Source organism: Gadus macrocephalus, chromosome 12 (assembly GCF_031168955.1).
Source record: "Gadus macrocephalus chromosome 12, ASM3116895v1".
In the NCBI taxonomy this organism is placed as follows: Eukaryota; Metazoa; Chordata; class Actinopteri; order Gadiformes; family Gadidae; genus Gadus; species Gadus macrocephalus.
The window spans coordinates 1,738,225-1,754,768 of NC_082393.1; the positions used below are offsets into that span (position 1 = coordinate 1,738,225).

The 16,544-nt window shown below is 50.5% G+C and overlaps 1 protein-coding gene and 2 long non-coding RNA genes across 3 annotated transcripts; 1 reads left to right on the plus strand and 2 right to left on the minus strand.

Moving 5' to 3' along the window:
• Positions 1-6: 6 nt before the first annotated feature.
• Positions 7-9,608, plus strand: amotl2a (angiomotin like 2a). Its single transcript, XM_060067232.1, is given in 14 exon segments — positions 7-1,139; positions 1,142-1,267; positions 1,270-1,420; positions 2,017-2,210; positions 2,213-2,256; positions 3,112-3,235; positions 3,238-3,255; positions 3,379-3,471; positions 5,092-5,387; positions 5,864-6,063; positions 6,375-6,479; positions 6,655-6,860; positions 7,264-7,458; positions 7,664-9,608. Coding segments are annotated over 14 exon segments (2,238 nt in total). The 5' UTR covers positions 7-727; the 3' UTR covers positions 7,738-9,608.
• On the minus strand, positions 9,041-10,306 carry LOC132469356 (uncharacterized). The gene is made up of 2 exons (XR_009528419.1): positions 10,122-10,306; positions 9,041-10,048 (listed from the first exon to the last, which is right to left on the minus strand). It is a non-coding gene; the product is annotated as an uncharacterized LOC132469356 (long non-coding RNA).
• Positions 10,307-13,423: 3,117 nt separating this feature from the next.
• On the minus strand, positions 13,424-16,465 carry LOC132469357 (uncharacterized). Its single transcript, XR_009528420.1, has 2 exons — positions 16,395-16,465; positions 13,424-14,016 (listed from the first exon to the last, which is right to left on the minus strand). It is a non-coding gene; the product is annotated as an uncharacterized LOC132469357 (long non-coding RNA).
• Positions 16,466-16,544: the final 79 nt, after the last annotated feature.

Below are 16,544 nucleotides of genomic sequence, written 5' to 3' on the forward strand. Positions count from 1 at the left end.
GTTTATATTTTTATCGTGTTTGTGGAGGGAGATTATACCGAGGTTCTTTTTCGTCGGATGTGTTTTGAACTTTGATTGGGTGAGTTTATTTCGCGTTTTGTTTCGTTGACGCGTTGAACGCGCTGGTGTTCGCTTTACGCGTAGACTAGTCAGCTCACATCCTCATCGATATAAAATCTCCGATCGAGGATTATTGACTTGATTATTGTCTGTTTGACTACTACTAGTATGTGAGACCTTGTCTATGGTTTGATCCCAGTAAAGTCCAGTGTTTGTGAGTGTTTCTGCGATGTGATGAGATGTGAATATCGTCCACTAGAGATGTACACAAAAACAATGGCCCCTAGTGCACATGTCGGGCTGATCAGCCATATCTATAGCCTAAACTTTAACACGTTTATATGGTGTATCTTGATTGTATTTTTGCGGATCGCTATTGTTTTTGTACGGGCTTATAGTATTTTATTCGCTTTATTTGTATCTGTCTAACATTGAATTATGTCCGATTTAACAACCGAGTAAAATTAGTCCAAAAGTCCAGTTCAATGATAACAATTATCTACAGAATTCTACGCCTGTCCAGGTTCAGTTCGTATTCACAAATGGAAACATCAAAGCATCCTCGTATGTATTTGTAACCCGTAGCGGTCCTCATGTTTCCCCAGACCCAACCCAACACCACCGCCGTCCTCCCAGCCCACACCCTCAACCCTTCAAACCCAACGAGATGAGGACCGCCGAGGAGTCGGGAACGGTCCTGCACCGCCTGATCCAGGAGCAGCTCCGCCTGGGGAACCGGGCGGACACGCACACCCTGCTGGCCATCCAGCAGCAGGCCCTGCGCGGTAGCAGCGGCAGTAGCAACAGCAGCGGCGGCGGCACCGGCACCGGCAGCCCCCGCTCCTCGCTGGAGAGTCTGACGCTGGAGGAGCCCCCCAAATACGTCCACATGTCCACGCGTCAGGAGCCCCAGGGCCAGGAGCACCGCGGGGACCTCCTCCTCTCGGAGGGGCCGGCCGGCTGCCAGCACCTGTACCAGCTGCACGGCGAGGAGCTGCCGTCCTACGAGGAGGCGAAGGCTAACTCCCAGCACCGCAGCGCGGGCCAGCAGCCGGGCCCCCAGCCCCCCGCTGGGCCCTGGACCTGAAGCGAGAGCACGCGCGCTCCCTGAGCGAGAGGCTGATGCAGCTCTCGCTGGAGAGGAACCACGCTCTCCCCCGGGACGCCCCGGCCCCCCTGAGCTCGTCCAGCAGCTACCCCCAGCTGTACCCCGCGGGTCCCCCGGCCCCGGGGCCCGAGGGCCGCGCGCCCCGCCGGAATACCCCTTCTGCGTCCGGCTCCCAGGGTACATGCTGAGCAGGTCGGAGGAGCAGGGCCACCAGTACAGAGACCCCCCCCCACCCTTCAACTCCCAGCACAGGTACGACTAATACCAGTATGCAAATATCATGTGACACTCTGTCTCACCTGTGCTGTGAATTGAGTATGTTAAATATTACCAGTGTCCAATTATTATGGGACACTTATTTAACATATACTCGTGACTGAACTCCAAGCACAAGTTAGAATCTATTAGTATTATATTATTACCTGCCCAGCACGTATTTAACATAATCCCAACTCCCAACAGAGCTTGTTCTTAATAGAATCGCATAATTCATAGCCGGCATATACTTATGGTTCCGCTCCCGGCGCGGCCGTGAACACTTATGTAGCACATTCAACACGCATCGTGTACCAACACGACCGCTCTGTATGAGACATTCAACACGTATGCAGCCCGTACGGAACACGCACGCAGCAGATGGCGTCTGGGCGACTTGGCTCCATACCTGCGTTTGTTTGTTCTCACCCCTCGTACCCTGATTCTCTGCATGCCAGGGAGCGCACTCTCCAAACCCAGACAGTCTGGCCCCCGAGCGCACCCCCCCCGGGCTGCCCTGGTGACTAACGACGGAGCGCTCTCTGACTCTGAACTCTGCGGTCGCTGACTCATCATCTCTGGTGCTCCTCCAGGTTCGTGTCGTCTCCGCCCCTGCTGTCCCACGGTGCGCACGGGGGGGTCTACCGCCACGCGGCCGGGGGCTCCGGCGGCTCGGACCCCTACTTCGCCGGCGCAGGCGTCGGGATACCCAGCATGCCTTGCGGCGGCGGCGTCAACGGCGACGCGGCTCAGATAGACGCGCTGCTCCGCGAGAACGAGCGACTACGCCAGAGCTGGAGGTCCACGTGGAGAAGACCGCCCGCCTGCAGAAGGTGAGGAGGAGGAGGAGGAGGAGGAGGAGGAAGAGGAGGATGTGTTGGCAGATCCACAGCCCCCTAGAATACGATCTGGGATCAGAGGCTGATGGGTTTTATTCTTGGGGGGTCTGGTGGTTATGACCGCCACTCTGAGCTTCTGGGTTCCATGCAGATGTCCGCAGCCTAGATCAAGTTAACGCCTAACCCCTACCTGCTGCTTAATGACCTGTCTCTGTACTGTCTAACCCCTACCTGCTCCTTAATGACCTGTCTCTGGACTGTCTAACCCCTACCTGCTGCTTAATGACCTGTCTCTGTACTGTCTAACCCCTACCTGCTCCTTAATGACCTGTCTCTGTACTGTCTAACCCCTACTGCTCCTTAATGACCTGTCTCTGTACTGTCTAACCCTACCTGCTCCTTAATGACCTGTCTCTGTACTGTCTAACCCCTAGCTGCTCCTTAATGACCTGTCTCTTTACTGTCTAACCCCTACCTGCTCCTTAATGACCTGTCTCTGTACTGTCTAACCCCTACCTGCTCCTTAATGACCTGTCTCTGTACTGTCTAATCCCTACCTGCTCCTTAATGACCTGTCTCTGTACTGTCTAACCCCTACCTGCTCCTTAATGACCTGTCTCTGTACTGTCTAACCCCTACCTGCTCCTTAATGACCTGTCTCTGTACTGTCTAACCCCTACCTGCTCCTTAATGACCCGTCTCTGTACTGTCTAACCCCTACCTGCTCCTTAATGACCTGTCTCTGTACTGTCTAACCCCTACCTGCTCCTTAATGACCTGTCTGTACTTTATCTGGATAAAATTGTCTGCTAATGACTAAAGAGTAAACATCTCCTCCTCCTCCTCCAGTTGGAGCTGGAGATCCACCAGATCTCGGAGGCGTACGATTCGCTGATGACCGGCTCGGCCAAGAGGGAGGCCCTGGAGAAGACCATGAGGAACAAGATGGAGGCCGAGATCAAACGGCTGCACGACTCAACAGGGACCTCCGAGGTACGGCCCCCCCCCCCTCCCACCATGGAGACCCCCGCGCGTTCAAACAGTTTGACTCCACCGCACGTTCGTCCGGGCCGCTGCTGACCGGTCTTTTTTATTTTTTTTCCGTTGTTTCCGTAGATCGCCTGGAGACGGCATCGAGACAGCGTCTGGCGACGGAGGCGGAGTCCAGCGAGCAGAAGCAGCACATCTTCTCCAAACTCATCGAGCAGAGTGAGTTGGAGAACAACACGCCCTCGTTCCTACATCTGCACACACTCCCTCCAACTCTCCTCAACGCGGGGGGATCGGACATCGCAGAGGTCCGCGCAGTAAACGCTTTTCACGACGCCGAAACCGAAAAATAATTGGGAGTCCGATAAACGGAACGAGCGTTTGAACCGGTCGTTAGCGTGGCTACGGCGGCGGCACACGGCAGCCATGCCTCACCCCACTAAACCGGCAGCCATCTTTATGAGCAGGGCAGTAAACTGCTGTCTGGATTCCAGAGCCCCTTCCCCCCCCCCCCCCCCCCCCCCCCCCCCCCCCTACCTTCGCCCTTCTCCTGGCTCTAGGTATTTCACGCTGTTCTGCCCCGGGGAATGCCCCCCCCTGCTCTGAGTTACATTACCCCCTCCCCCTGCGTTCCTAAGGGGGAACCAGCAGGCATGGCGTCCCAAGACATCCAGGCTCAACATGACCTCTGGAACGCCAGAGAACGCCTCGCCATGTTTGGGCATTTCCTCACCTCAGGGTCGTGGAGCTGTTGGGGGGGTTTCGGCCCCCGGGTTCGGCCAAACCGGGGCCTCGCTGTTGGCCGACGGGCGAACACCTCGAGGGGCACTGATGAGAGTGCGTTTCTGCACAGCGAGGATCGTTAGCAGCCGTGTTTAACGGAGGAGATGGAGAAAAAAATAAATCCCCCAAACGAGGCGATCACAGGCGCAGTCTCCAGGGACGACTTTAAACTGTTGTTTTTCTGCTTTATTTTCCCCACCAAACGACTCAATAACTCCTTGATCAATCACACATGACTCGTTTGGGGGGGGGCCCGCTGCATTAAGCACACACACGCTCCCTGTGTTCGCCTTGAGACGGCGCGTCCAGGAATGTCGGAATAATGAAAACGTACGCTGGGGGGTTCTGTCCCTCTCCTGGGTAACAGCCAGCAGACGCTCGGGGCTGCGGGTGTGTGTGAGCGTTTGTGTGTGTGTGTGTGTGTGTGTGTGAGTGTTTGTGTGTATGTGTGTGCGCGCGCTGCAGATCAGAGGAATGGCATGTGCGCTCTTGTGTAATCCGTCCCAGTCGCCCGTCAGCGGGTCGGCCAGCGCTGGAGGATCCACCTCCTGCAAACTCTGAATACCTCAGTGCTGGGGGGGGGGGGGGGGGGGGGGGGGGGGGGGAAGAGTTCTGCTCTATGGTTAACATTAATGAGATGGATTTCCAAGAATTACCGCGACTCAGTGGATCACAATTTGGAGAATTCTGTATCGGCCCTCCTTGTGAGTCCTAAGAAAATAAAGAAAATTAAAAGCGCTGGGCCGCATTCCTGAAGTTTTGTAAATGTCCCTCGTTGGGCCGCATTCCAGTAAGGAGACGGCTGACGCTACGGCTCTCCTTATGGGCTGGCTTGACCCCCCCCCCCCCCACCCCCGAGTGCCAAACGGACCATTCCTCATCCCTGCACCACATTCCCCCCACCTCAGCCGCAGCCGTGCAAACCCCTCCACCTTCCCCTCTCCTGACCGTACCCTTCACCAGAAAAGATTTGCTCCATCATTCCACTAACCTCCTCCTCCTCCTCCTCCTCCTCCCTTCCTCCTCTCCTCCCTTCCTCCCCCTCCCCCTCCCCAGATGAGGAGCAGCAAAGGGAACGTGAGCGTGTGGAGCGCCAGGTGCAGCACCTGCGTGCGTCGGGCGAGGAGTGGCTGCGGCGGCGCGAGGCCCTGGAGAAGGCCCTGGCGCTGGCCCAGAGCCGCAGCCTGGCGCTGATGGAGGAGCTCCAGAAGGAGAGGGCCTACGTGTCCAAGGTGGAGCGTCTGCAGGGCGGCCTGGCCCAGCTGCAGGCCGCCTGGGAGAAGAGGGAGACCCTGGAGCTGCGGCTACGCACCCGCCTGGAGCAGGAGCTGAAGAGCCTCAGAGCCCAGCAGGTGAGGCCCAGCACCGCCACCTCCTCCACCTCCTCCACCCCCACCCCCACCACCTCCACCCCCACCCTGGTGGACACTGAACCCCTCGTTCTGGGAGGAAGCGTAGGGAACATAGTAGACGTGCTAGAACTGGGATTTATCTCGGGAACCAGAAAGTGATTTCCCCAGTCCCGTAGAACCGAAACTGATGATTGAGTGTTCTGAGCGTTCTTGAAGATCGTGGACTACTGATCCAGATCATTGATAGTGAACTTCGAAGACATTTTTATAGTACTTCATGGATAGGACAGAAAAAGACTGTCATGAAACAGGGAGGGAACCAGGCAGAGCAGTTTATTTGTGGTTGGCGTTAATGAGACGGATTACCACAACTCAGAAGATAATAATATGACGAGTTATTACCGGGACGGTATCAACTCCACGGTCGCCACCATCCGTTCTCCCGCGCCTAAACCCCCCCCCCCCCCTTCTCCCAGCAGTCCCAGTCCCAGTCCCAGGGCGCGGGCCCGGCGGACCAGCTGCTGAACTGGTCCCGCCTGCAGCAGCAGCTCCGGGAGCGAGAGGAGCGGGTTCTGGCGCTGGAGGCCGACATCACCAAGTGGGAGCAGAAGTACCTGGAGGAGAGCACCATGCGGCAGTTCGCCATGGACGCCGCCGCCACCGCCGCCGCGCAGAGGTAAGACGCTTACGATGGACTGCTGTCAATCACCTGGGAGACCCGTTGGAGGAGGGCGGGGCTTAACCTTACACGATAGATCGCTTAGTCGATCGACGGAAAAACAATTAATCACTGGATTATATTAGTCATTGAATCATCAAGTTCAAAAATCCAACATTTGTTGTTTAATCTTTCAGAGATTTTAGTGTTTGGTGGATCCATAGAAATTTCATATTCTTGGCTATAATTGCGAGTTGCACTCCTTTTGAAACCAACAACTGTGAAAGCAAAGTTTTAATGTCTGTCTCTGTTGTGTTCCCGGTAATCAGAGACACCACGATCATCAACCAGTCTCCAGGCAGCTCTCCCAACAGCAGCTTCAACGACACGCTGCCGTCCTCGACGAGCCCCAGACAGCAGGAGATGAAAAACCGGTACGTGCACATTCCCCGCGCTCGTGATCGCTCAATCTCAACAACAATTCCGATGTTGTTTAGTCAGTGAGTCTCTCTGTGTCAGAGTGTTCAAAGCCCTCAGGGTTGAAGAGGTTTTCTCACGTTGACGTTGATGGAGGACGTGTGCTCATGATGTTTGTATTGTTTCCTCCAGGATCCGTGCGCTCCACTCTCAGCTCCTGGAGAAGGACGCTGTGATCCAGGTCCTCCAGCAGCGCTCCGGTTGGGAGCTGGGTCGCCCGGAGAGGCAGGGTCTCCGTCTGGCCCGGTCCGTCCCGGCCTCCATCAACGCCGTGGGAAGCGGCGGCGGCGGCGGCGGCGGCGGCGGCGGCAGCCTCGCTGACCTCACCAAGGGAAAGGGTAAGTCGTCCCGGAGTTTAAAGCGGTTTGGTTTTAAGGGGACCTATTCGAGCAATGCCGGGGAAAGAATCCACGAATCCCAAAAAAGCGACGAGGGGACAACTGGCAGACGGGCCAGGGCCGCCAGACAGAATGTGCAGCTTCTAAAAAATAAATAAATAGAAAAGTATAAATAAAGAGGAGGGGCCGATGAGTTTTGCGCCGCCTCCAAATAGACGTGCGTTTTTAAACTGAAATGTATATGGCGTCTCCAGCCCCGGAATAGTAGCGGGGCAACGAGGTCTTCGGAGCAGATGTTTGGGCGGTGTGTGTGTGTGTGTGTGTGTGTGTGTGTGTGTGTGTGTGTGTGTGTTGAAGATGTTCCAGGGTCATTAAGCAGTCTCCTCTCTTTCTGTCCGCGCAGGGAAGGATCGGTGGGACGAGCGGGCGTGTGAAGCGACGCTTCACCCCAGAGGCTCAACGGGGACCTCGGTTCTCGGCCAGGACTCCATTACCCAGAGTTCCTACATCTCCTCCTCCACCTTCTCCCAGGGAACCGACGCCATCAGGGACCCCAGCCCGCCCGCTGCTACAGAGGCCCACTCTGCGACTCTCTCAGGTGAATACACCTTCGTATTGAGCAGGCTCCAACACCAAATTCGAGAAACCCTTCCCCTCGAGTTGTTTTTTAGCCGTCGCCTATCTTCGGCTCTCACCGTAGCTTCGCCTCGGGGTTGGAACACAAGAGGAGCGCCAGAGGGGGCATCCCCGCCAAAGAGCGCTCTTGTTCTCTAACAGCGTGACCTTCTCTTCCCGCCATGCAGACCTGAAGGCACCGCTCAAGACCTTCATGAACCTCAGCTGCCCAGACTCCGACGTGGTGGAGATCCTCATCTAGATCTGGGGATCAGATGTCTGCAGCTGGGGTTGGAGGTCTTCCAGGACTCTAGAGAGCCCCCCCCCCCGACGATGGTGTTCCCCCGTACTCCCCTGAAGCCGGGGAGTTATGGGCCCTCCGGTCGGTCTTGTGGACCGGACCCCTGGACTACAGCAGGCTACACGGACCGAACCGGCCGTCGTGGAAGACCAGGAACGGAACCCGGAACGGGACACAGTTCAGGGCCGCGGGCCGGGCGTTCGATGCTTGGCCGGTTCCCACGGTGATGGGGTTCTAGAAGGTTCCCCGGTGTAGCGGACCGCCTCGCCGCGGGGTATAGGAATCGGAGCCATCTGTTAATATATCTGTCGTGATTTGTTTTTTCGTATTTCGTGCCACGCGTTGTTATTTGAATGTATGTTTTTATTTATATTAAGTGCTGCTCGTGACTCGAGTCTTCGCTCTGCCATTTTTCTTTTTTGAATGGAAAAACGAGAGACGTCTCACTTCTACCGAGCCCTGCTTCTCTCCCTGCCCCCGTCGGTCTGACCTCACCCCCGACCCGGCCTCGTGCGGCCACGTTTACATTCAAGGTTACAGGATTAGGACGACTCCCCTCAACAGGCACATCAGGCCATTATCCCGCGGGTTCGCCCCGTCTAGAAGTTATTTAAGCTGTTAGCTATTTAAGCTCCCTGTAGGCAGGGAACATGCTGTTCTTTATTTAAGGCGCGGTCTTGAGGACGCATCTCTTAACGGGGGCTGGAGTTTGTTCGTGGTGCTCTAATTTTGAAAATCCTGGGTTAATGTAATGGGGCTTGTGATCGCCAACGGGCCGCATTCCACCATGCCCTCCCGACAGGCTACGGCTAATCTGCTCGCATTCCTCAGTGAGGGAGCGCGCCCATTAAAGAAAAAGGGCTATCTAAAGAGGTGACCCTCACCCCTTGTTAAAATGGTGCACATTCTGGGCATGGCTGCTTCTCCCCCTGCCTCTCTGTTGAGGAAGACTTCAGCGAGACGCCCCGGTCGGTAGCCGGCTACCACCCACATGTGTCTCCTCCACATTATTTATAAGCAGGGTGGAAACGGCGTGTCTATCTTGAGCACTCTCCCTACCGCTCCGTCATCGTCACTGTGTTCTTAAACGAGACGCGATACCGCTGCTGCTTCTCCCATCGCATGGGAACGGGCTGCGACGCCGCGGCTGAGAATGAGCTCTGGGCGATCGCCCCTATTTAATGTCCCGTGAATGCTGAATGTATGGCCCCTTATGCGCAGGAACTCCAGCTTAGTAGGGCTCTGTTTTTTTTTTTTGGAGGGGAATAACAATCGACCATCAGCATGCAGATAAAGTGTTTCATCCCTTCAGGCTGTTGCAAAAGAATTCCACACGAGGATGAAACTACTCTTGTTTTTTAAAAGTGTTTGTTTTGTTTCAAGTGTAGTACTGTCAGAATACCCACAGGGACCGCCTGCTCCATGGGGTGATGTGCACCACGGTCGCTGGTGTTTCCCTTCCAAACCAGGGTGGTCTTCTGCTCAGTGTTGCTGGGCAACGCTGAAGTAGCTGATTTCCATTGGTTCTAAAAACAGCCCCGTGTCGCTATTTACACTCTGTTTACATTCAGGGTTGTCCGAAGTGAGAGATGTTAATATATTGTTGTTTTTTTTATTTTGTTTTCTATTTGTGATGCCAAAGAAAACTTCCTTTTGTCCTTAAATTATTCGTGGAAATTATACAAAATCAAGTTATTATTTGGTGGCCCTGTAATGGCTGGATGGCCCATTAAGACGTTGCTGTGAACTTTTTGCTATGGAATTTTTGTATATGCCATGCCAATAACATTTCACTTTTCATTGAATAAAAACCCTTAATATATGTTCATTAATACGTGTTTCTTGCCTTCCTTTCAATTGTCCTGATACATTCACTTAACCTTTGATAGAATGAAGAGAACCTCTGACATGCGCCTGCGGTTTCAAAGTTGGCCACAAACTTCCAAAATTACCCAACTTATTTTAGGATGGAAAAAAACAGATGCCAGTAGTTCTGACGTTAATAACGATGAGCGTTGCGAAACCACTATTTATTCTGGCCATGTGTCACATAATCCAAGACGGTTGACTAGCCCTCAGACATTGTAGTGCTTGTGGCGCTCGTCCCCGAGGCGCGTCCTCATTGCTCCGCTGTCGGCGGCGCGGTCAGCGCTCCCTTGCAGCGAACCTTGACTTTCAATGTAAACATTTTCGCTTCCTCCGCCTCCCCGTTTGCCTGGGAGAAGGACATTCCTTGAATGCCTCGGACTTCCCTTTTCTCCACGGCTTCGCCCTGCGGAGATTGAGGGCCATTTCTCACAGCTCCAAGCAGGAGGAACATAAAGATGAGTGTGTATTTTAAATACCCTTTTCCAAGGCGGGTGCGATCCTGTGTGATCTACCACGGGGTCTGACATTTTTGCGGTTACTGTGGAGCTGAGAATGATTCACGTCTTAAAAAAATCTCATCCATGTGTGAATCAATGTCGAGAAGTCCTGGACCAAACATCAACAGTGTTGTAGTGTGTTGCTTGTTGTTTCCAATTCGCTGCAAGTGTCGGCCACACGTGGCGCTGTCCCTCAGGTTTGATTAAGCGTTCAGAGCAGCTCTTTAAATCATCTACCTGCCAAAGTGATGGGGGGCCTCAGTACATACCACAGACTGCAGGAATGTAGAGAGACCACGCAATCTTTGCAAAACTTAAACTGTGCTACTTTATTGTACAGTTATAATAATGTACAGTAGCCTAGCCTATATTCATTCAGATACCAAGTTTGCCTCTTGATCAAATGCTTTTCCTTTTGGGGTTTTGCTCAGTTTTTCCTTTCTGTTGGTATGAGATCGAATGGAGTTTGGTCCCCCTCCTGTCAGTGGGGGCCTCTGAATCCATCACCCCAGACTCTGGACCTCATTACAGGCGGTACACTGACAACCTTGACCGTAGTTGGACATGGCATGTGCCGATTATTATCATAAGACTGTAAATCTGTCGGACTGGACATCTACGATGGATTCCGAGGTGTTATGAGCCAGCCTGCCGTGTAAAGACAGATCACAGCAGAGAGGCTATTTTGCTTATAAAACCACTTCCCCCGCAGCCTTTAAACGGCCAATAAAGACAATGTTTATACAAAGGGATCCTTGGTGTGTATAATACCTCACTTTTATTTGTTTTCCTGGTTTCAGCCACATGCATTAGACCTTCCTCGTTAGTTTGTGGTTTTTGTATTGCAGCTTTATTTATATCAGTGTTTCCACACGGTAAAACAGCAACACCCTGAAGAAGAGCGATATTGTTGACATCTTGAGCACATTTTTGTACCGGAGCCTGCGAAATTCTTGGAAAAAAAACTTGATGATCTGCTGTGTTTTGCCTCAATTTCCATGGAGATTCCAAAACTTCCTGCTTGAGAAGCCTTGGAATGCGCCCCCCCGCACACACTTTTCCAAATAAATCCGGGCACCGTCTTCTGCTTTTACGGGGGTTAGCTCTCTAGAGCTCCGGTAAGACGACACCGCGGACCAAGCGCTGCCCTTGATTCCAAAGGACCGATGTCCCTCCGAGGTGTCACCTGGTGTCGCTCACCGGGGGCTCTGGGTGACCGTTACCGTCTAGGGACGATCGGTCGTCGATCGTCCGCCATTGTGCTTCGGGCTGCGTTGGTTTGACCCATTTGTCGTTTATTGATTCCCTGCCAGCTTTTTATTTTGTATTTTTTAACTCTTTATTTTTCGAAAATACATCGAAGACAACAACATAAACAGACAGACAAGCCCCCATAAATAAAGCTTCTTCTTTTTTTCTCCCTTTCTTTTTTTTCTAGTTATCTTGTGACTCTCCACCTTCTCGCCATGGGAACCGGGCCTTCGTCACCACACCTGGTGAGGCTGCGGTAGGACTAACGATCTGGGAGAGCAGTTCATTAACCATCACTAGGCTGTGGTTAGCTCGTCAGCTAACCTCGGAAACTCGACATACATGAATACCACACACACACACACACACACACACACACACACACACACACACACACACACACACACACACACACACACACACACACACACACACACACACACACACACACACACACACACACACACACACACGTCTGCTCTGGCTGATAAGCCTGAGTCACAATGTGTCTGGGAGGTGGTTGTGTGTCCGTTGTGTTCCACACGTCTACTCCAACTGACCTCACATGGTCTCTAACGCCTCTACGAAACAACAAAGTAGGCTTTCTGCCAATGTATCTTGTTTTGAAGTTATGTATATGGTTCCATGGATAGGGGCTGTACCTAGTCCATCGTATAGTTGATTAATAGTCAGTTCATCTCATCAGATATGGGGAGTCCTTTCCATTTAGTTGGAAATTCCTGAGACTTATGGTAACCTGATGACTAATTTTTTAATGACTTATAGTCCTAGTCACTTTAATGACGAATAACTGAATCCATAGAAGACAATCGAGTCCGTCTTGTGTGTATGTGTGACATACTTGATATAAACATGTGTCTACCGCCATCTAGTGTCGCTGTGGAGGCACGGACTCTCAGTGGTTCCACCTTTTGTGAGCAAACGCCCCCCTGACCTTACCATGATCCTCTGGCGCCCCCCCCCCCCCCCCCCCCACACACATTTACACTCGTGTCATATTGCTGAAAGGGGTCATTGCATCGTTTTTCATTGATTTTGCGGTGGTCACTAATGGCAATGAATGCCCTCTGAGTCGGTTTTGGTGAAAAATATAGAAATAAATATTCATGAATATTCATGACATGCAAATGTATCACCTCTGATTTGCTAACAGCAATGTCCATAACTGTAATAAACCCAATTAAACTACCTTGGGCACTGCGACCGTGGCCACGGCACCCCCGCGACTCCTGCCTTTTTTCTTGGCTCATGATAGGCCTCTGATCTTGTAAGCCCCAAACAAAAAATCACATTGTCTTCGGTGTGATCGGGGAGCCTATCATGGGCCTGTATATATATTTTTTTACTGCAGCTCATGATAGGTCCCTCGATCGGCGTAGGCCCTGGGGCTTCAACCCAGGCAAGCCCGTGCATTAAGGCGGCCTTGCGTGCCCCGTGAAACGAATGAATGAATGGCCCGGGAACCATTGGCACCACAGCCCGGGAACCGCGGCCACTGTGAGCACGGCCACGGCACTCCAGCGTCTCCCGCCGTGCCCCGCGAATGAATGAATGATTTTAGCTTGTCTGTGATTTATCGCGGGCTTAATGCTAAAATCATTCAAATGAATACGCTTTATTTTGTGATTACCCCCGCTGCCTTGGCCCTATATAATTCATTACTGCAGCCAGGGGCAATGCAGTATGATCCTCCTGTAGACCTGGTTGTTTGCTTTTCCGTAACCATTTCAGCGAGCCTCAGAGCCTCACTCATTACCTGGCTGCTAGACCCACAGAGTAGGAGTAGTAGGTTACCATGCCAGTGACGTAGCTGATTGTTGAAATCCAACATGGTGGCGCCCTGTAACACTTTCACCGTACAATTTAATCCCTCTTAGCAAGTTCAGCCATTTTTTGTTATTGTACCTATGAGAAGGCAGACAACACATCTGTTATATCACCTAAACTTCAAATTTCAGTTCAGTTCATCTTTAAGGGGAACTTCTTCGTTACCGATTTTTCCCTCATAATTAACTCTGTCATATATATTTCTTCCGTTAGTGTTCTTGACTACAAATGTTTAATTTCCCCAGAATTTCAAATATTTTTCAAGTAAGAAAGCCCTTAATTCACTTGAGAAATGTGTGCTTTGAGTTTTCTGGATGTTGTGTGCTTTGACATTTTGACCATGTGAATGAGGCTGCAGTTCAGGTTTATAAGTGGAATTTTTTTTCTTAAATGTGACAATTATCTGTTATATTTAAATATCTTCCATTAGTGTGTTCTTGACTTTTATTTTTTGCTCGGACCCCGTTAATTACCGCTTGCGGTTATATATATTTTTCCCATGTCCCATTACGGCTTCCGTACCACAGAACCCACGCAGCGGCAGCAATAAAGTTCTAGACTCTGTGCTGGTCTAAGGTCAGATCCACTCTACACTTCTGCTTATTTGTTATCAGTTCGTTGTCAATGTCTTGCTGTTGCTGTCCTCAGATCCCTTAAGGTGGTGATGTCACTCACTAGTCATGTTTCCATCTAAAAGGTGATGCGAATCTTTCGAAAGTTCGCAAAAAAGGAATTCCAATTAGGTGCGTTTCCATCAAGTGGTTGGAGCGAAAAACTACACACATTCCAGGGCTCTTCCTATCCTTTTGATAACAAGCTCTCTTAAGTCCTGATATATAGTGGAATTGCGTTTTCCATCAAAAATAGCTCCAATGTTTTTTTCTTCTTCGATGAGAGCAAGGAAAAGTTGCACCTCTTCAGCGGTCCACACGTAGGGCCTATCTATTATTCCCATTGGCCATCTGCTCCATGGACGTATTTAAAGGATACATTTTAGATATTTATAATTCGAAATTCGTCTACCACCGATACTCCAGGGTCTATACTGCATGTAACCGCGTTTTCTGATTACAGTTTAATGCATTTTCCACAATGTACCAGCTCTCGTTTTGAAGGCTGAACAGACAATTTGACTGGAATTATTTAGTAGGTGTCCATATATCAGGGATTAATGGACACGGTGTAATTAAAGGATATGCAAACATCCTATATATGATATAGGATGCCTTTGTATACAAACGCTTAAAAAAAAAAAATATATATATATATATATATATATATATCGATCGTGTATATATATATATATCGTGTATATATATATATATATATATATATTGACGCTACAAGGACCTATGAGACCGAAAAAAATTAATGGGAGTCAATGGAGAGAAAGTAATTATTTTCTGATCCCAGTCTTTATATGCCCCGGATTACACATATGTTGTTTGTGGATTTAAATGATAATTTTTCATGCAAAGAAAACTATAATTTAGCGGGTAGGAGTTTGATACGGTTAGTTTTTGTGTGGGGCGCTTTGTGGACTACAACTCCCGCTGCTCTCGACGCGTATGATATACGTCACCACCACTCGCAAACAGATCCCGCAATCGGAACATGGCTGTGTCTTTGGTGCACTTTACCACCTTCTTTCACCTCGATCAAGGCTTTTGTGCTCTCCTTGAAAGAAGGTGTCACTGCAAGCAACCATTTAAGTGCGTCTGAACGTCAATGATTTGGGCTAGGCTAGTTATTGGTCATTCGAAATAAAGCCCTCCTCCAAGTCAGGGGCGCCGGCTACGTTGAAGTCAACGTAAGCTCGCTAACTTTTTGCTGTCTATCAAGCAGAGACGGCTTTTCATTGGCGCAAGAAAATTTGCGCTCGGGTCGCAGCAGTGTGCGCCCAAGGCCAATGGTATCGCTTTTCTTTTTTGATATCACCACATGATTTGACAATTCAGCGAATCAATCAAATAGGCTACCTCCCTCAGCAGCAATCGCGCAACACAACTACATGCAGAGAAGAGATAGATCGCTAACTAGCAGAGAGTTGTTAGCACTTTCCATCCATTTCAGTAGCGGAATCGGACTCCCCAAGCAATGTTATACTTAGGCTAAATGGAGCAAGTAAGTTACATATTAATGTTGTCTTTCGGCCTGCAGCATATAAACAAAATTAAGCTACTGTCCCATATTTCTAACTGCATTTGAAGTAGACATTGAGACTAAGAAAAAATGGACGCTATAGGACAGTGATCATGATTTGTCTCAATATCAGAACAACAACAATGGGTCAAATAGCAATGGCTGGTGGAATGGCCATAAAGTAGGTCTGTACATGCAGTGTCCAGGTCCTGCAAGTCAGGATGTAGGCTATGAATCTGAATGAATAGTAGGTAATAGGAAGTGGCCTTCCCCAAAATGCACCAGAATACAGGAAATCAAATCTATTCAATTAAAAAAATGTTATGGGGGGAGTTATAATAACACACTCAGTTTACTAGCTAAATGCGATTAAACAATTAAATTAAATACAAATATAAATTTAGCAACGCTCACAAATGTAATTTGTAAAATAAGTTATCTATTAAATGTTATTTCGTCTTGTGACGCTCAATGAATGTTCCTGAACCTTCCTACGTCATCGTTCGATGCGATCGTCCGTTGCCAGGCAACGTTCGACGCGATCGTCCGTTGCCAGGCAACGTTCGACGCGATCCTCCTTGCCAGGTAAATTTGGAATTTTCGAACGCCGATTACGTAAATGGTACAATTTTCGCCGCCGGTACAATTTTGGTGTGACACCTCCACTGCTCCCGCGCCTCCCGCCGTGCCCCGTCAATTAATGAATGGCCCGGGAACCGCGGGCACCGTTACTGCGGCCCAGTCCAACGCGGCCTCCGTAGCCCGGGAACCACGTGCACCGCGAAAACAGATCGCGCGCAGATATGTATATTGTAGCTGTTAATTTCAAATATATTTTGTACTTGAAATGCAAGGAACTTTTCGTTGAGACTACGCTCAGAGCAGCTGGAAATGAACAACAGCAAGAGGAAGGAGAAAAACAAAATTATTATTATTATTTTTTTTTGCTATAGCCCATGTTTGATTGTGTTGTGTTGGTTATGTAGGGATAATCACCGAGAGGCAGGGCACAGTTTGATATGCCCGGCTCGTGGACGGCTGGAGAAGAATGGAATGGTAACCTTCATTTTACTTCTTAAATGTGTTATTCAGCGTTACTGTAGAGATCATGACGATAGCTTATGTAACGGGAGTCCGGGCGTGAGCAGGACCGAACCGCAC